The 20,671-nt window shown below is 37.3% G+C and overlaps 1 protein-coding gene across 3 annotated transcripts in view; it reads left to right on the plus strand.

Annotated features, from left to right (window-relative positions):
* CFAP206 (cilia and flagella associated protein 206) overlaps positions 1-19,729 on the plus strand; it is a 48,822-nt gene extending 29,093 nt beyond the window's left edge. Inside the window, exons 1-12 of one of the 3 annotated variants that reach the window (XM_026844456.1) lie at positions 79-285; positions 1,928-2,011; positions 2,321-2,411; positions 3,489-3,677; positions 3,938-4,096; positions 6,433-6,641; positions 7,471-7,590; positions 10,110-10,308; positions 11,002-11,139; positions 13,152-13,345; positions 14,413-14,556; positions 18,071-19,729. In XM_026844456.1, coding sequence (XP_026700257.1) covers positions 178-285; positions 1,928-2,011; positions 2,321-2,411; positions 3,489-3,677; positions 3,938-4,096; positions 6,433-6,641; positions 7,471-7,590; positions 10,110-10,308; positions 11,002-11,139; positions 13,152-13,345; positions 14,413-14,556; positions 18,071-18,301 — 1,866 coding nt within the window. In that variant the 5' untranslated portion in view covers positions 79-177 and the 3' untranslated portion in view covers positions 18,302-19,729. Of the gene's footprint in view, positions 1-78; positions 286-1,927; positions 2,012-2,320; positions 2,412-3,488; positions 3,678-3,937; positions 4,097-6,432; positions 6,642-7,470; positions 7,591-10,109; positions 10,309-11,001; positions 11,140-13,151; positions 13,346-14,412; positions 14,557-18,070 lie in introns of those variants that run through there. The other 2 variants (XM_026844455.1, XM_026844457.1) reach the window with 2 other exon arrangements.
* Positions 19,730-20,671: the final 942 nt, after the last annotated feature.

Below are 20,671 nucleotides of genomic sequence, written 5' to 3' on the forward strand. Positions count from 1 at the left end.
GCTCCCGCCCTCTGCAGCCCCGGGCCGGGCGGGGGGCAGGCGAGAGCGGGACGTTTTGGGGGCGCCGGCGGCACCGGGGCAGGGGGTGGGCACCCTCAGCCCCTCGGGAACAAACGTTGAAAGACGCACTCGAAATCCTAAAGACATGGTATTCGCGTTAACGTGTGTTTGTCCAGTATGGATTGTGACCTGACCGAAAGTGTCATTAAGAAAATAATTCGTGAAGTCGGACAAGAATGTGCCGCCCAGGGACAAACTGTTTCTGAAACCTTGGTGGCGTTCATGGTAAGTGCAAATTAAATGTTTAGGGTGGGGTTTTTCATTATTTCGTCTGGGTGTTTTTATAAAAATCAAGTCTAAATTCTCTTGTCGTCCGTAAAATACTAAGTTATACACAGCGACAGTATATAGAACAGAAGCTTCAAACGTGGGTGCCCGTGGTTCAAGCTGTTTTTTAAGGCTTTCATGAGGTAGGGGTATAATTTTACACACGGTGACTAGTTCCCCTGAAGTCTCTGACTGACACTGCTAGGAGTGAATGACATGAAGTAAGGGCATAAACACTCCTTGGTCTTAGAAGTCAACAAAATTCAAATGGCAGCTCCACAGCAGCCTGCACAGGCTGGGTTGGCAGCAGCCGAGGCTTTCAGGGTGACCTGAACTTCGAAACATCTTGGCCTCCATTGGGAAGTTTTAAAGGGGTGTTCAGTGATATTGAGTAGAGGGTCCTAAAAACCTGAAAAAAGCATTTCATTCCTCTGAAATGCTGTCTATGTGAATATAAGGCTCTGAAAAGGCTGCAGGTCCTGAGTCCTGGGTCCTCTTTGAACTTTGACTCAGAGTTCCCCCTCAGTTTTCTTCTACAGGCAGATAAACATTTTCTTTTTTTCTAAAGTGAAAAAGATGTGTTCCCGAGTTGTAATAACATTTCTTCCCACTCTCATAAATGAACAAAAAGGCATGACACATAGGTGAATGTTTATTACAGCAGCTATATTTATTCTTTGATGTTTACCTCTTCCTTCTATTGTGATTATTTTGTTTGTTTCTCTGTTTTAGGCAGGGCCAGGTAGTATAAATGGGCTGAATATTTGAAGGAGTGGGTTTGAATCCCACTTAAACTAAAAATTAAATGGAATCAATCTCAGTGTTGTTCTTGGTAGACAACTATGAGCATCCTAAAAAACATACACTCGGGCATCTCAGAATATGCTGCAGAATATAGTCCAAATACATCTGCAAATCAGTGTCTGCAGAAAGATGGAGATAGGTTCTTTCTTTATTGGTGGTATAAGAACAGAATCAGCTCTTGATAAACTTGTATATGAATGTAAATGGTTCACAGCAGTACTGTTAAGTCTGCCATTTATTTTTCCTAAAGGTGACACTGTACACTGTGGCTTTAAAAAATACATTGGGTTCAGAAGCAGTATTAATCAATTAAGCATGAAAATTTTCATGGGTAAAAAACTTTCGCATATGGCTGGCAAGATACCCAGCAAGCATACCAGTTGCAAACACGCACATATTTCCCTGTTTGCAGTACACTGTGAAATTTTAATGCAAATGGTAAACATTTATACTGATGGATGCAACACCAGCTGAGAAGTCTGTAAACAACCATGATAGATTTCTATAAAATTTTACTTAGAAAAATATTTTTCCGTGAATTTTAAAAGGAGCTATATTGAAATAGTTGTCTATGAAGTTTACATCTCAGATTTTTATTTTTTTCCATTTATGTCTGAGAACTGGGATTGAAACTGGCAACATGTGCGAAACAAAGTAACTTTGTTTCATTATCAGAGATTGGAAAAAAGAATATTTTAAAAAATACTGACTGCATCTGAGATTTTTCAGAAAAAGGTTAGTTGCAAAGAGTGTATGTTGAGATATAAATTAATAGCTTTCTTTTGGCAATCTCTAGGTGAAAGCAGTCGTCTTAGATCCAAGAAATGACTTTAGTGTGGATCAAATCCTTACCAAAAAAGATGTGCAAAATCTCATCCAGGTAATTCTGACATGACGTTGAGAGTCAGTACTTAGCTAAGACTCTAGCATTATTTGCTATCTGTTCTTGTAACTAAAATGCCATTTTATTTTGATATGAACACTTTCAAATTTTTAAAGCTACTTTATTCTTATGGTTCTTTAGCTAAAGACTGGATTATGTTAATAAATGCCATATACTTCATTGTATGTCAAGAGAATGGTAGGGAGGGGCCTCAACTGTTGTTGTGAAACCTGTAGCACAGTCCCTGTCAGTTCAGATGTTTCCCCTGCCATGAGAAAGAACTCATTTCTCTGTCTCTCTTCTTAGCTCTGTGTTACCAGGCTGCTTGACACAACAAACCCATCTCTGAGCACGATTAAGATGCAAGTTTACTTTGATATGAACTATGCAAACCGAGGTAATTTCAATATAAAGCAATGTTTTTATAGAACTTTGTTCTGAGTTTAGAATTTAATCTCTCTCTCTGTAGGGCTAATAATGATTCCTGTTAAATGACTGATGGCAGTAAAACAAAATAAAAATCCCTGGAGAAATATACTATACAGTGGTATGGTGTTTCAGTATGGATATAGCAGGGAGAAAATGTACATTAGTTTTGAGAGCACACTCATCCTGTCTGAAAGATTTACGGGTTGCAATGTGCTAGATCACTTGAGAACAATTACACTTTCAGGTGCAGTGGCTAGCTGCCTTCAGCAAGAAAAACTTGCACTGCCCCTGTATATCTGAAAGAGAACCAGTACCCAGAACTGCACTCATGTATCTGAAAGAGAACTTCATGTTTTTATTGATATTCCTAATTGAGAGATATGAGCAATCTTGAACAATCAGTTACAGTTTTAATAACTTCATATGGTCTAAGAATGGGATGTGAAAGTAAAATGAGTTGGGGAAAATGTTTCTGCTGTAACTAACTTCAGATCTTGGTGGGACAGTGAAGCCTGGCTAGGAAACAGAAGACACAGAACGAAAGTTAATAAAAAATAAATATTTTGTGTGGGGAGATCATGAAAATGTTTTCTTGTTAGCATGGATTAAACCCCAACATTAGCAACACTAGGAAGCTGCTCCAAAGTCTTCTGGACTCAATAAGTTAAGTAAGCTCATTGGGTCCAGTAAGATTCTGAGATCCTGAGCAGTATTCAGATTTGGGTGTCTAACTTTGTGTATGAAATGTGTGTCTGTTAGGTCCTACTGCAGTCAGAGGAGTCCAGAGAGTCAGAGACTTGCTGCTTAATTTGGCATGATTAGTTCTCTAGAGTCTACTGACTGATGTTAATTGTGCTAATTAATGTTAATGTTTAGCTCTACTGCTGTTAATTATAATGGTATGGTACCTTGAACATCTGCTGCGCATACCTGTGCTTCAGAAACCTTAAGTTGGTGTTCTGACTATGGAAATTAATTACACTCTCTGTATAAGTCAAATTACAAAGAGTTTAGATAGGACTTTCTAACTGTCCTTCTTTCCTAGCTGAATTACTCAGTGAGCGGCTCCGGGTTCTGGAGGGAAGGCTGGCTCCTGTGGTCAGAGGTATCACAGGTAGTCGTCCCCATGTGCAAGAAGAAATGGAGAATGTGTATCGCAAGATCATTAGCTATGTGCTGCTGAGCTCTGGCCTGGGATCCCCCACCGATGCTGCAGTTGTCAGGGAGGTAACAGGTCAGTAAACTTCCAGCTGTGAAATTGGGCTTTTCTTACTGAAAAATGAAATTTTGCCTTCTCTTTGCTGATCTTTAGATACAGATGTGGTAAACCATGATGAATGCTTACTGCCCAAACTGTCAGTGCTCAGCTCTGAAGTCTGTATTTGCCATGGATTTCCTACCATTTGCAGTTGTTCAGGAGAGAGTATTTTTGCTTGTTTAATGATTTTCTGTTCCCTCATATTGAGAGTTTTCTCATGCTTTGTAATGCTATAGCTGCCCTGCAGAGTGTGTTGCCCCAGACAGAGATGATTACTTTCATCTCGCTCAGTAAGAAGAACAAAGAGCAACAGCTGAAAAATCTTGCCATGCTGGTCACCGGAATTCGGTTGTACAACAAGGAATGTGGGAAAGGAGGAAGCAACATTGATGACTGTAAGTAGACGACTGTATTTGCGCTGTGTAGTCCCAATTAATTTTTCCTGGCCACCTTCACTGGAATGGCTCCAGTAATATCCCATCTCTCTAGATAAACAGCTTTGACTCAAGATCTGTAAACCTGAAGGAAAAGTACATATTTGGTATAGATTACAGGTTTCTATGTAGGCTACTACTTTTTAGCTAAGATGGAGCCCTATGTGATTGATATGGAAGGGTTATATGTATTAGTTTCATGCACTAATTTACCTGATGATAGCTTGTTCCCTGATCCCTTGCCATTAAGATAATTAAATATGTAACGTTTGCCTTTAAAAGCAGTTAATTAAAATATTGAAAGGACACTGGCAATCCAGTTACAATTTTCTGCTGAGTATGTGTGATGAGAAGTGATAAAAGTTACTGGGCATTATCTGTATTCTGGTAGTTCAGAGTAATCTCTTCAGATTCTCAACATGTTGTCAAAAATCTTTTGCATTTTGAATCTTTCTGCTTCTTTAATGAGCAAAAAATGTCAATGGCTATCCTGGAATTTTTCAGAAGCTGTATTCAGAGTATAGCAAGACTTTGTTATCCGTCTTATTTTCTCTTTTGCCCAAAAGCCATGTTATTTCTGATAAGTTTACAATTAATAAATAAATGACTGGTCTGGAAATGTTATTGTGAATATGCATGTAGTATTGTAGCTCAGTGTGGAGACTTTGTAAGAAAGGTCTGCAGCCTGGTTCTAGGGGAAAACCTTTCATTTTAAAAGGTGAAAGTTTCTGGAATAAAGGCTACAGCACATACCTCTCCTGATAAGAAAATTGTGCTTTCTTGGAAAGCAAAGCACTTGCTTAGCTAAAGGGTATTTTAAGTAATGCAGTATAAGTAGGAAAAAAATATATACCTACCACATCAGAGAAAGAAGTAAGCAACTTTCTAGATTGTGATGATAATTTTTCTTCTCACATGCTAAGCAAGGCATTGTTGGTTTTCTATTCTTATAATATATGCTTTCCCACAAATGTCATCTTTCCATGTAGTGGCTAGCTCTATTCTAGGTTCACTGGACCTGGGTTACAGCATGAGGGAGCATTCAACTATTGCAGTTATACAAAAGGCATGATTTACAACATGTTGTGGTCTTTGTCTCTATAATATCTGTGGGTTTTGTAATCTATTAAAATAGATAATATGATTGTTAATCCTGTTACATTTGTTAGCTTACTATAATATGGACTTCTTTGCACTGACCTGTTTACATATCACTTTTGAATAGATGGAAAAAAACACAGCATGCATGCTCTTAGGTCAGGAGATAAAATGGATGTCTTTATGCTTAAGGCCAGCAGTTAGACCACTAAAGCCTTAAGAGCTAGCAGCAGTCTTGCTAGCTAGGGCTCCACCTTGGCTTTTTAGCCTGCTTCCAGAAAAACTAGCCAAGCACTAAGCTTTTTCCATCTGTGGTTAGACCACTTGTAATGCCTGTGCAACTTTACTTCCCATTTTTGCTGTGTTAAATCTAGCCTTTCTGTGCTCACAGGGTTTTGAGTTGACATAGCTCAAGCCTAATTACTGCACTGCTACTTGCCAATGTTGCTAGCATTAAAAGTTCAACACACACAACAAAGGACTGTACTGTGTACTTAAAGCAGCTAGGCCTTCCTGTTCTATTTCCTTGCATAGATGTCTGCTAAAATAACAACACACATCAAAACATTCAGTGTAATGGTTGTCTGCTATCAATAATGAAATTCAAAGGAAAAAAAAATATTTATAGAATATTTTCTATTAGCTAAAATATGTTTTATTGACCTGTGCCATTTTTTTGAATTTTGGGGTTTTTTTAAGTACTAATGCTGAATTTTAATAACTGCATAGGAATATTTTTTCATGTACTATCTATCTTCTGTTTTTTAATAGTAATCCTTTATTCATTTTTAAAGCATGGTTAATCATAAAGTGCCCAGGAAATGGGAGGCCTGTTACTGTTACTAGTATTTTACAAATGAAGAAAGTGAGAATTGAAAATTGTGGAGATTGCCTGAAGTCTCTCAGGAAACCTATGTCAGTAGTAGCAATTGAACTGTGTCTCTGATAAAGAAAATTTTCTCACAGTCCTTGACTTGACTGTGATATTTCCACACCTGTAATTCTGACTATTTGGAACCACTTGACTAGAAAGATACAGTGTTGAATCTAGTACACAAACATTTGGAAATGCATGTATATAAGGACAAAATTTAGAAATTTTTTTGGAAGTCTACTTTGCTCAAATACTGCACTGTAATCTTTTGGTAATGGTTTAAATAAGTCTTTATTTGTATCTCATATTTATTCTACATAAACAGTGCCAGGCATTCTGAGTGAAGCCATTCCATCAGCTACACGGGTTGTCGATGAAGATCTTAACACTTGCCATACACTAGCCCACCAGTACACAGCTCTGTTGGAATCGATGCAGGAGGACCAACACAGATATACACAGCTCAGTTCTTTTAAATTAAAAGAAGCACTGTTCAATGTGAGACAATATGAAGCCTTCCTTTGCATCCTTCTGGTGAGATACCATCATGTTACCTCCTGTGGGTTTTTATTGCAGATGGAATGTGTTCAAGTTACCTATTTGTATGGACAGAAATATAATAAAAATGATTCAGAAATAAATTAAATAAGATTCATCTCTATATATGAGAACCTATATCATCTGTCATGCTGAACTTTGTACCTAACTTGCTGGGTTTGGCTACTGTCAGGTAAACCACAAAATTGATTAATTGTTTGCTGCAGTGTGACCATGCTTCCATTTCTTTTCTGGAGGTTTCCTTTTTTGGTTTAATTTCATTACAAAGGACTGAAAAAGTAGGTCTTTTTTCTTGTTTGCATATTGATAGTCACTCTACCCCTAAAGGCATGAGAGAAAAAAATCTTGTTCAATCCGTAAATCACCTCAATTTTAGTCTGCAGACAAGACATCCCCAACAGATGTAGAGTCATCAGAAGTCTTTGAAGAATACAATTTAAATTCTTGAAACTTGTCTTCTTTTGAAGACCTTGTAATTTATCTTTTGAGAAACTGCAGGGGTTTACTAGTTTTTCTTGCATATCATAAAGCTTGGAAAAATGTTTCTCTTCTAAATATTTTTTCGCTTCTCTTCATTATAAAAATATAGGGTTTTTCTATAAAATTACTAGTATATGTTTGAGAGAAGCACCTGGTTTTATACCTGAACACTTAAGGAAAAATGTATTTCATGGGAAGTTAGGGTGTACTTTGTTCCTTGAACAGTTGTCTGAAAATACCTGAATGAAGAGATCCAGATAATCATTACTAAATATTTGGGTTTTTGACTGTTATATTTCTTACCTGAAGTAAGTTCTCTTTCCAGTCGGATGCAATTACAAGTGCTCAAGAAGTTGAAAAGATGAATGTGCAGTTTGCAGCAACAATGGAGCAGCTGAAAAACACAGTGCAGAATAAGGCTTCTGTGGATACCAAAGAGGTTTTCGTAAGTATTTTGAATGGAAACCCTATTTCTTATTAATTATAAAAAAATTACTAAAGTATTACAAAATACTTTACCGCGTATTTTTTAATAGTTTTTGTTAAGAAAAAGGCTACATTATTTTCTATTATAACAGCATCTGTGACTATTGAAGGGGCAACTGAATTACAAGATTTGATCTCAAGGTAGAAGGAAAGCAAGGTGTAAAAAGGGGGAGAAGGAATTAAGTGGTATTTTACTGTAAGTGTCTTGGGTCATTTGTCAGTATTTGTACATGTACAGTGATATTTTCCTGTTTTGTGTAAATATTGTCTCCTGTTCCTTGCAGAAATAGTAAGAACGCAGTGCTGACAGACAGTTAACGGCATATCAGAGTGTGATTCTTTTCAAGTCCTTTCAGATAGCAATTCCTGTAATTACAGTATGTCTCCTTCATATAATTTTTCTAAAGAAATCAGCTTTCTGTGAAGGGGCTTTCAGCCTCTTTGCCCCTCCCAATAACTTCTGAACCTGTTGGCCAGTTTTAATCAAATATTTCGTAGTCCAAAGATCTCATAATATATAATTTTCTGCAAGTTTTGTGAAAAACGAGCAACTAGAGAGACACAGTTAGAGCCCTCCTAAGATTAAGTCTGAAATGGGAATGCCATAATTACCCACTGTTTTGTGTGTTGTCTGGCCAGTGAGCAGCCACGTACCTCTGCACAATCGATGTTCTGTGCTATTTCACCCTCAGCTGGGAGCTACAGGACATGGGAGGGAGGTGGTGGAGGAAAAGGGAATGAGTGATGTGAACTGCAAGTATTGTGAAGGAGAGTGCCCAATGACCCTGTGAAAACCTGGGATTATTTTGATGGCAGTGTGTAAAGGAAATGGGAGAGAAATATGTCAGAAAACAGCTTCATTTGATTTGCTTTTCATGGAAGAGCTCGTTATTTTGTGTGATATGTCTATCATTTTAATTCCTTGTAGTTAGCTGTTGAACTAGCATGCAGTTCATACATCTGTGAGGTTATACTTCATCCTTCTAAACAAATAATTAGAAAGCAAAATAAAGTCTACTGTGTAGGAGGGAGGAAGGAAGATCATCCCCCCCCCGAGAATTCTTTACACTTCCTATAAGGGCATCTGAGCTGGAAACTCATGGGAACAGCACTTTAACTGAGCTACATCTCAGATGCAATCTGACACTTCAGTTTATGTGTGCTTGTGATTTTATAAGCCCAGATGTTCTCATTTGGAGAACATTTTCCCCTCTCATGCAGCTGCTCAAAGGAGTTTTTTCTCTCCTTCTGTATCTTCACGGGGCTTAAGTGACTGATAGACGTTACCCTTTTCCCTAGAAGTTGTCTGCTATTGTCTGCTTCCTTCCTAGGTTTTCATCTCTCTTCAGGTTGGTTAGTTGTTCTTCTCTGCTGAAAACAAAATATGTTATGTCTTTTGATTTCAGGTCTTTCACAGGTAGAGATTTCTCTATTAACACACCATTTAAATAGTTCTTCAGTTAGTTGCTGAGAAGCTAGTTCCTCTACAGATGTAGAGAAGCAGGGCATTCTGCCTTTTAAAAAAACGTATGATAGGGCCTATATTTGTAGTAAACATTTGTTTTAGGAAACACAGAGATTTCATTAATATTCTTTGTTTATTCTGATAAGAATGATTTTGACCTTGCTGTCTTTCCCTTAGTTTCTTCCAATTTTGTAACCATAACATTTCCACAATGTTAGTGATGCTGATGAATTCCAGAGCTGACTCTGTTGGCTGTTCTTATAATGTTGTTAGCATACATAAAATATATTGTTGTTAGTGTGTATTTCAGATTTGTTGAAGCTCTTCCTGTAAATGCTTTGTGTGTTTAAATGTAATAGGGCACATTTTATGTCGCTGTCATTGAAATTAGTATTTATACTTAAGAGTTTGTAGGCTGCTTCTGTATGTCTGTATGTCTGTATGTCAGCATCACTGCTGGGAATGGCAGCTTCCAGTTTTGTCCTGAACCCCGTAACACTCTGAAGAGGCTTGCACCTCCTTAATTTGACACACATGATGGCCTGGGGGTTGTGGTACTGTGTCACTCTGGAAGCAGGGCAGACAGAATAACAAAACCTGATAGTTTGTACATATCGGTGTGGTTTTACTTCATTTGATAGTTAACCAGGTTCATATCTTCTGGTCCTTCTTATTCCTGTATACCTTATTTTCAGTTATAAAGCTATTGTCAGTGAAGTGCTCAACACCAAGCATGGTCTTGGAGTAATGTATTTGGGAAAGGCTTTGGAGTAAAATGTTCAAAAGTACTACTCTGGCCTGTGGGCCTACATGCTGGATGTACATGCTTTGGGCATACATGATGGGAGCTCATCTTACAATGCCCAGGAGTTCCTCTGAGATTTTCGTGCGCTGAAGGTCTTAGAGATCAGCCCTGCTTTGTTCATAGCAGGGATTGTTGTGCAGAGCACTTGGGTGTTACACTGCAGAAATAAACCAAAACTGGATTTCAGATAATTTTCTTTATTTTCTAGCCTCTATTTGTTGCACTTGCTAACCTCTGGACCAGCTTTCAGAATGAGATGCTACTGCTAAGCTTCCTCACAAATATGATTAACAACCTGCAACAGTTCTTGGAAATCCATTCACAGCTTTTTCCTGAGGAAGTGCTAATGTCTCTTCTGGAAGGAGTGACTGTGAAAAGTGATGAGGAAAGGATAAAAGAAACCATGGGTACTGAAAGTATTGTTTTTTTCATTTTCCTTCATTTTATAAGATTTTGTGGTTTGAATTTTTACAGAAGGTGCTACACATTGATTTTCTTAATACCCAGAATTTGCACAGTACATTGAAATGAATCTTGTAGTGTGTGGATTTATTTTTCATGTAGTGTAGTTTGGGCTTTTATTTTTATATATAAAATTAAAATATAGCTACTGGATACAAACACACCATATAAAGGTGGCAGAATGATCAGAGAAGAAGATGTCTACTTTTAAAAGTTTGTTTATGTCTTTTTATACCTTTCAGAATTTCTGAAATGGAGAGGGGGGATAAAAAAGCTAATTTATCAGGGCTTTGGTTACCAGATGTATTTATTTGTAAGATGGTATCCTTGGCAATCAAGTTTACTCCAGGGGATTTGTAATGCATGAGTGGGTGAAAACAAAATAGAAGAATAAGATATTACTTTCCTGTTGTTGTCCCCTGTTTCCAAAGAAAACTAATGCTGTTAAAGAAGGGTCCTGCAGGGCTGATTTTTCAGTAGGATCTTTCTAAGGCAAGGCTAAAGTTTGGCTTTTGGGTCTTGGCACTGCAGGTCATCCTGTGAAAAACAAAGTAATCCGGTCATTCAGTAACATTATTATATTATAAACATCTGATGTTTTGTTACTAAAATCCTTCCTTTGTTAAACCTTTTCTTAGGAACCAGAGTGAGTGTTTCTGATTTTAAGAACCAAGAGTGGCTTTTTCCAGAGACTGCTGATAATTTTGATCAGTTGCTAATCCAGTACCATGGTTTCTGTGCACATGCAATTGGTGTGAAAGGCCTCACCCTCCCAGGTAGGCTTTGTAGTTAGGTCTTTTCCATACTCTATGTGTACAGAAGTATAGGGAATATCTAATGATATGTTCTGAATGAATCCTCTCATGTCAAAGCTGGAGTACTGTATTGTCATGTTTGTATTTTTCACCCCAATTAACTTATTTCCTCTTAGTTTTCTTTTAAAAATAATACAAATAAACTGCCATAAATAGAAGGTAGGAGGACTTCAAGAGCAAGTAGGCAGGAGCAAACAGAGGCAGAAACAAGACAGGATGGATAAATGTTTCCTTCTGCTATATGTGCGTCTGTATAACTGACACTGCAGCCGAATGCAGGTTTGTTTACTGTTGTTAATGTGTTTTAATAAGGAAAGGTTTTAAGAAGGAAAACGGTCATTCCTTCTATTTTGTGTATCTCTGTGTTGCAAACACACCCTTTCATGCCAGCATCATATGTATTTTTTAATAGTCATTAGTTTACAAGTATTAAAAATCTTCTTTGTAAAGAATGGAAAAGTGCACTTGATTAAGTGAACCAATTATAGGAATTTTTTTTTGTCTCTTCTAGGGTCAGTTGTCTTGAAAGCAAGACTTATTTCAGCTACCCCATCAGTTTATGTTTTCTGTCTCCCTATCCTTTATAGAACCTATCCATACAGAATTTTTTTAAGCCTATAGAAGGTTGGGAGGAAAATATTGCCATTACTTGGCAATATTGAAAAACATTTTAACGACAGTGTAAATATTGAACATGAGAATAACTCTCCTTGGTTGGACTGAAGGTCTCTCTAGCTTTGTATCTGACTTCTGGATGTGGACAGTCATGAACACTTGAAGATTATGAGAAATCAAGTAGGAATGATCCTTCCTTAATTATATCCTTCCCTGTTGTAGCAGTTAGTGGCTGTGGGATTTCCTCAGATAAATGTTGAGTCTGTAACCTTCTGTTGAATAATCCTTGATAGAGGTTTTTCATTTATCTAATTGCTTTTTTAATCTATTTAGAGTTTGCCATGGGATGTTCTTATTGTCAGGAGCCCCACAATTATAATTATATATACTATGAAAAGGAACCTCTTTTTAAGATGCTTTTAAGCTCTGGTTTGATAACTTCATCATAGATCTGATAGTCTTTCTATTAGGAAAATTAACAAATAGTAATTTTATATTGCACGCAATTCATGGTTTTATAACCCCATATCATATTATTTCTTTTCAGTTGTTTCTTTTTAATGCCAGAGACCTTTTTCTTTAACCCCTCCTTCTGAGAAAGGTCTTCCAAGCTTCTGATCACTCCCAACTCCATTTTACTTTTTCTTATTCTGCTGTGTTGGAACAAAATGTTGTATTACAAATGTAGCATATAGGTTGTTGTAATGTTGGTTTTCTTCTCCCCCTCTGTTTTCATCCTAATCATTCCTGACATTGTTTTTTTCTTTTTTGATTGCCACTGAGTAGTGCCATTTAGTATTTTCAAGGTGCTGTCTATGTGATTCTAGGTCTTTCCTGGGCAATGACAGCTGAAGCAGAGCCTGCTACTGTCCTTGAACTCAATTTGTGTTTTCCTATATAAGTCATTTGGCCTTTATTGTAATTTAAATTTCTTTGTTCATTTATTGTCTAGCTTCTCAGTTGCTTCCTCTGCTTCTTCAGTTAATTTCAGTGTTATGCCCTTTGGTGTATAAATAGACTGCTGACCTGCAATCAAATATTTGCTGGAGATTATAGGGAAAACATTTGTGGGTATGGGCTGTTTTCTTATGCCTTTCCCATAGGTGTTTTATCTGCTGTTTTTCTGACAGACATGTACTAGGGCATGCTGGATGTGAACTGATCAAAAGCAGTTGTACTGACCTAACAAAATAGACTTTTCTGTATTTTAAAATCTTACTTTCAGGGTTTTACTCTGATTTCAGAAAAATAGGAAGTGAAACTGACTTGAGGAAAACAATCTTGATAAATGTCTTTTGTATTTGGATATCATACTATTCACTACTTTATTTTGTGGGGTTTGTTTGGGGTTTTTTAAGGAAATCCTGCCATTGGAATTTTGAAGCACAAGGAGAGATACTATGTTTTCAGTTCCAAAGAAGCTGCATACATCTTTGCTCAAGATCCAGATAAGTTCATTCAACTGAATGCAGAAAAAGCAAAAGAACATGCAGAGCTAATTCAGCTGCTCGAGCTTTGTCACCAGTTTGAATACCTTGCTCCATATGCACAGGTACACACTGCCCATGCCTCTTGCTGAACAGCTGCTGGGTCACTGGTTGATCTGTCCTTTCTAGAACATAAAGAGAACGGATGATACCCATCTTCAGGAAAGAAGTATAATCATCTACCTATCATACAGAATGTCTGAAGTCCATCTTTTCCAGATCTTTAGAGAGTTGATAAGAAACATTTTCCCTTAATGTTGTTCTCACCTTATCTCTTCATAGGAGAATATGTAGAGCCAAAGGATTGTGGCAGCAATAAAAGCTGTTTGTCCTTAGTCTAAGAAGATCCTGTGTCTGATGTTTCTTTTCCTGAATTTTGCAAAAGTAGCTTGAAGGGACAGTAAATAAATGCAATAGAAGATAAGCCAGATACCATATTAACTGGAGCTTTAGTTTAGCAGTTCATCAGTATGTGCTGGATGAGGATGGAATGATATCCGGGGACAAGAATTATGGAATATATTACAAAATTAAAGGGGACTCATTAATAATGAGTGCAACAGTTCCACTATGTGAAATCCAAAGACTTGATTTGGATTCATAGACATTCTCTGTGATCCGCCGTGAATTCTATGTCCCTAGCAATGTAGTCCTGAGTGTAGTCCTGAACTAGTCCTTGGTGAGAAAGATACAGTTTATGTCCTGGTCTGGCAGAGATGTAAGCACTTCTCCTAATTATGATTTGTGATTTTTAGTCCATTCATAAAGACAAACTGTGGTGTCTGCATCATAAAATAATGGCGGCAGTGGTGATAGAACCCCTTTTTAACAAAATCCAATATGCTTAAGCACTCACTTGGGATGTGGGAGTCTAAAATTCAGCTGTGGCCTCTGCTGAAAGGGTTTTCTGTCAGAAATTAAATCCATTGAATACACAACAGTTTCTTCTTTTTAGCAGGGACAGGGGGAACAGAAATATTGTTGAATGTAAAAATCCTTATCCATTTGTTGTTTTCAGGTTTCTATTTGCTTTTAAAAAGTAGCATATACATATGCTATTTTTCTTAGATGTCTGTATTCTTCTCATTAATACCTTGCTTGGCTTTGAGTTGTTTGGTTTTTTTTCATCCAGGCCAGAAATGCAGGCAAATGTTTGATGAAACCAACCACAAAATGTGATAATAGTACTCAAACTGATACTCATATCTTGCCTCCAACTATTGTGACATCCTATGAATGGAATGAATGGGAACTGAGAAGAAAAGCTATAAAATTGGTTTGTATTGTTATTGCTGGATTTTCTATTTTTGGATAAAAAAGTTCAGAATAAATTACTGTAAACTTTTGTTCCCTGCAACATAAATCTGACTTTTTTCAAAGACATACACTTCATTACAACTGGCTCCGTATTTTTTTACAGGTATTTTCTCTCCTTATGTCTGGACTTTCTTATTCTCCTGATTTTTCCATATTTTTCCCCAGCTTTTTGAGCAGTGCTTCTGCTGCTAAGTCTATTCATTACAAAAGTTTCAGTTGCCTTAAGTACTAACAGTTTGTGATTTGCATTGGATTTTAAAGCTGTTTCTCTATACAAATAAATTTAACAAGTTGAAGATACTGCTATATACTTTCTTTGTAAAAAAAAAAAAGGGGGTTGCAGAAAGGTAAAGGTTTGTGTCAAGCAAAACTATATTGCAAGTTGAGCAATTTATATTAATATTCCTCATCAAGTAAGAGGAGGAAAAGTGTAGTAAAACTGGCAGACAGAACTGTTAACGGATTTCACCAGATTGTGGGTATCTCTAGGCTTGCTTTATTAACAACTCAGAGTTGGGCCATCACCTCAGTGAGTGGCAACAGCCAACAAAAAGCACCCTCTATATATTTGATATAACATACAATACAAAGAATCTTTGGTGATTTTCCAGCTCTCAATTCATCATCAATTTCAAAATTCCGTCATACTCCAGTTTCAGCTAGTTCTTATTGTTCCATTCTGATTCCTCTTTGGACCCACTGCTCACTGATGCAGTCTTTGGTCATCATGATTACTTATCTTCTGAATAATCTTCATCATAATTCAATTTTACACTTCTGAGAAAAGCCTCAAAGTGTTATATTTAACATATACTTAATCTGTGTCTAGCTTTTAATTACCTAGCCTAAGTTGCTTAAACTGTCAGTATTGTTCCTAGAGCACCTGTGCATACTACATTGAACTGTCAGTATTGTTCCTAGAGCACCTGTGGTCTATTAATTAAACCTATAAAACAATATCTATTTATTAATTATTCCTGCTATTAATAATATCCTAAGAGAAAAAAGTTTTCTAAGGCTTGTTCCTTTTACAAAACAGTTAGGGATACCTTTGGATGTGTTTGACATTGCAGAAGCTTTCTTTGAGCTAACATCCATCTGTGAAAGGTATCAAGCATGAGACCATTTTTTTTTTCTTTTTTTTTGCATAATGAAATACTTTTCATTTTATCCTTCTTCATGTTTGCTAAAAACAATTCTGCTTTCTTTGAAAAAAAAAATCCCTCTTTCATGTAGGACCAGAGAGGTAAGAAATAGAGCAAGCAGGTTTTCTGTTGTATATATAAGCCAGAGAAGTTTGTTATACTATCATGATGATTTTCTGATGGATTGAAAAATCACGGTCTGTCCACAGAAGGTTGGTCACATACACAAAAGCTTTTGAAGTAACAGTATATATTTTAAAAGCTTCTTTCTAGGGTTTGCCAGGACACGCAGTTGTCAAGGTATAGCACCTGATTTTCACAATTCAATCAAAATGGACTTGTGAGTGCAGGAAATATTGCAGTTACCAATATCAACTGCACACAGAATACTGGAGGGTTGATTTTTTTTTTTTTTCTGCTGTGCAGCCTATTTCCTTTCTGTTGTTCCTTTTACCACAAAATCTCTAACGTTATAAAACAAAAACAAAATTTTGGGCTGAGAAGTCTTGGCAATGTTAACTGGCTTATAAATGATTCTAATAGTTGCTACTGAGGTATGTAAAGAAGCCAGTTACATTTATAAGAGGCCTAGCTAAAAGCTTCCTTTGCTTCTGTGATGGAGAAAAGTACATAAATAATTGTAAGATGTGGTCAGTGGTTTATCTTTAGCATAAGCAAAGGTGGCTGTTTTCCAATAGCTGAACATGAAGACCATTCACAAGCAGATTTGTAGCTTGTTAGTTTGAAATATTTAGAGAAAGTACTTTAAAATACTACGGGTGTTTTAGCCTCAGCTGTCCATATAGGAGATTAGTGATGCTGAGTGGAAAGAAAAAATGCCAGATGTATGCAAAAGTATTTTGTCTACAGTGACTATGCTGAATTTGTAATATGGAGGTGATACAACATTTAGAATCAAAGTGCTAAAATAACAGAAATAGCCTACCAATGAACCTGTGAATTTGATACCTTAGGGAAGCATCAGACATTTGTGGGTTTTGTTAGAGGATGAGCTCAGATGCCCTGGTTTTTTTTTCTGTTCATACTTAGCCAGATATGTAGTGATATTAAGTGTTAAGAGTGTTAAAATATGACTTTGTTAGAACACCTATTTGATGTTAGAAGTAAAATCTTTCAGCTCACATTTGTTTCTCTGTGCAAGCATAGTTCCTTGCAATAGCATAAATTCATTTTTCAAGAGGGATAAATTTAAAAAACAGTATCTTATGCCTGCTCTTTTTTTAATAGCCATTAAAACCCTCAGAAAAAGAGACTAAAATACTGTCTTTCTTTCCATGTCATCTCTTCTGTAGGTTCCTTATTGTTCTTTTCTGTGTTTTCCTTGATGACACTATGCATAAGATTCAGCTGTAGATTAAAATACATAAAGGTGCTTCAACTTCCATTCCAGTGGAGTCTGGCAAATATTTTGACTCACCCTGATACAAACACTGAATTTGGCCAACTTTAACTCTCCAGCTTCCACTGACTCCAGTCTCCACTGACTGGACTGGACTCCAGGGGCTTTCTCCCTTACATGTAGGGGTCTGGATCCTGCCACATGAGACTGTATTTTGTATATTTTGATGACATTATGTCATAGGATTTATGGTGGTTCACGTCATTGCTGACATAGCTCAGTGGAGTTAAGAACATTTCATTGTTTCAAGTGCTGACTTTGTAATATTAACACTTTCTGAGAAGCAGTTTTGTTGTATCTACAGCAGTTTCTGTGATTAAACAGAGCTTTAAACATAAATTACTTTAACTCTTGCCCTTTGCCAAGGGCCAATGTCTTGAAAGAAGGCATTTTTTCCCTTTTATCCGATACTTACCCCCAAACATCCTCACATTTGGTAGAAACCAGACAAAGACTTGATACTGTGCTTAGGTTATCCACAATATTCAGGATTCCCAAACTTGTTTTAGGTTGCAGGTACCCAGAGAGATTTATCCAAGCCTGCCAGTGTGCTTTCAGACTGATTGAAATTAATTTGAAGCACTGGAAGAATTTACCGTGAAACCAACATTTTCTTCTGACAAAACAAAGGCTTAAAATTTGAAGCACAATGACCAAAGGAAAATATAAAAGCAGTTAAGAGGCTGACTTAAAATTGTGTGGGCTACATACAGTGCTGTTCACACATCCTGTTAGCCCAGGAGTTATCAAATCACAGTTGCAACCATGCATTGATAGTACGGTGAAGTGGGCCATGTTCCAAGTTTGTGAAGCCCATAGATTTAAAAATATACAAACAGACCTAAGTATACACTATGCTAAAATATTCAACGAAAATTTTGCTTAATCTGATTCTTTTGTGTTTTTAGGCCAATTTGCGACGCAAATTAACTCATGCCACGCAGACTGATCTCAGCCATATGAGAAGACAGAACTCCACCCAAGTGTACTTGCCAAAAGATGTTAGCACCCAGACTAAGTGTGACAACTCAAGCAATGTACCCAGACCACAGATTTTCTTGGAAGGTCTCCAAGGAGGATCATCTCCTACTACTCATATGGTCAAAGTAGACTTAACAAGAGCAGTAGATGAAACCTAAGTGAAAATGAAAAACCTAAAGATATATATTGAATGTATATATTAAAATCCATGCATATATCTGAATTAAGATGCAAAATATTTTACTGTGTCATTTGATTCCAGGAGCAGTTGATTTACTTCATTTATCTGTTGGGGCTGCTGACTGGTATGAAGTGATGGAAATGATAAGCCAGATTTTAAACAGCAATTTAGAATCAACATATTCCCAAAGACTATAACTTAAATTAACATTTAAATGTGTAGTCTGTGTTCTGGGATTTTCTTGAGGTTTTAATGCAATGGTTGCTTGCTGGAACACTCTTGTTAAGAGACATGTCTTTGGTACATGAAAAGTATAGTGTAAGACAAATAGCTTTTATGAGATATGGGGCCAATGCTGCAGCTCCTACAGAGGTGTAATTCCCATTGGTGTGAAATAACACTGATCCCAGGAAGGTCACCCGAATGTCACAGCTCCACCCCTAGAGCAGAATCAAGAAGGTGAAACCAGCAGAGTGACCTCAGTCGCTGTCCCTGGGCCTGTCCATTTGTGCTGTTGTTATCCCAAGCGTCTTTGCAGGGCAATAGGTGTTACAAGTGTAGGCCAAGGCACGGATGTCAAGGGGACAAAATCAATCTCAGATGGCTCTGGCAGCCTTTCAGGTCTAGTAATTTCTATATTCGTTGGCTAAACAGAGTGCTGGTGTGCACACTGGAAACCATAGGAACTTCACTTCAGGGCACCTTTTTGAAAGCTCTGTTTCACTTCTCTTTGAAAAAAACTAAAGCACAACAGGAAAAGATTTTTAGCTTTATTTCATTGTGGCAGGGAAATAGGTGCCAGATCTGATTAACACAATTGCACCTAGTGCTTCGGTTTGTGCAAATCTGAATCAATCGAGCTTTAAGATGAAACATCTTCTCAAATGGAAATAGAAGGTACTTTAAAACAGAGATACTTTTCACAACACATTACTATGTGCAAAACGTCCAGGTGTGCAATGTGATTGCATAGAGTGTGCTGAGGTTTCTAAATCTCTTTTTTGGTTAGGTGCAGCATGTTGCAGCGTGAATTCCTGGGTCATTGTTACACAAACTTGTGACAGTAGAGGTCAAAGATTCAAGCTGCTGGGTGATTTTTCTATGGCATTGTGCAGGATAGCATTCTGTTTTTGTTTAACTCTCTTCAAGGTATCTGGCTTTAAAGTTATACAGCTGGGACAAAACCACAAGGCGTCATTAAAAAAAAGGAGCAGGAGGGAAGCACAGAAAGAACTTAGCAAAATGGTTTTTCCCTAGGTGATTTTCTCTTTTGTGAAAATAAACTAATCAGTAGCAGCCAGATGTGCTGCTTCTCCATGTTTTTAAATTATGAGCTGGCACCAGTTTTTAGATTTATTCATAAATATATGAATGCTATTACCAGCTGCACCTTTTTTTCTTCCCAAGAAAAATACAGTGTTGCTGCTTTATGAAATACTTTTTGTTGTTGTGATATCTGTGTTTTTTATCATCCTTTGCTTTGAACCTTTTATGTTAAAGTTGTTACTTTGCACTAACAAACTGGTATTTCAAGAATCCATAAATACATTTATTTAAAACAAAAATGATAAGTAAAAATCCCATTTATTCTATTTACCCTCTTCTTTTCCATTGCAGAAGGTACTGCAGTATTGTAGAATACTGGAGAATACAATTGTAATCTACATTTCAGCTTTGGCATGGCAGAAGCCTGTCAGTACCTAAGAACTTACTCCTGGCAATGAGAACTGTGTGTGTGAGATTCCTGGCTGTTTACTACTAATAAAATAGTCCAGAAAAAAATAAGAGGTCACTTTTCAAAATGGCTTTGCTCATGTGAAAGGGGAGACAACGTTCACTGATGCCCATCTGAACTTGAGTGTGTTTTTATTTGTGCCTGGTTCTCCTGTTCCACTGGTGAGCGTACCCGTGATTGATGGCAAGACCGGGTGCTATGCCGACAGCATCACAGTCAGGGGTTCCACAAGGAAGGGCCACTTTTGCACTTAGCAGGCTTTACGGTTATCCAAAGGGTTGCTCATCCTAAGCACCGGCATCCTGTGCATTTGCAGCTGATTTTTGGGTTGGGGTTTTGTTGTTGGTTGTTTGTTGTTTTTTTTTTTTTTATACCTGACTCGGATACGGCTCAGCCCACATCTTTCCAACCACCTGTCCTTGCGCACTAGCAGCAGAGAAACAAATTAGCCAGATAAAGGTTACAAGGGGAAGCAACTAAGTAATATCTATGTATTTACATATACAATACATATTTGCTAAGTGTGCGTCAGGCAAAAGTACTGCTCACGCTGCGGTAGCAAAGCTGCTGCCCTGTGCTGGCGCTGCCCCCCTCGTCACCCCTGCCCCGCGC

Source organism: Athene cunicularia, assembly GCF_003259725.1.
Source record: "Athene cunicularia isolate RWA chromosome 3 unlocalized genomic scaffold, athCun1 chr3_part1, whole genome shotgun sequence".
NCBI classification, from domain to species: domain Eukaryota; kingdom Metazoa; phylum Chordata; class Aves; order Strigiformes; family Strigidae; genus Athene; species Athene cunicularia.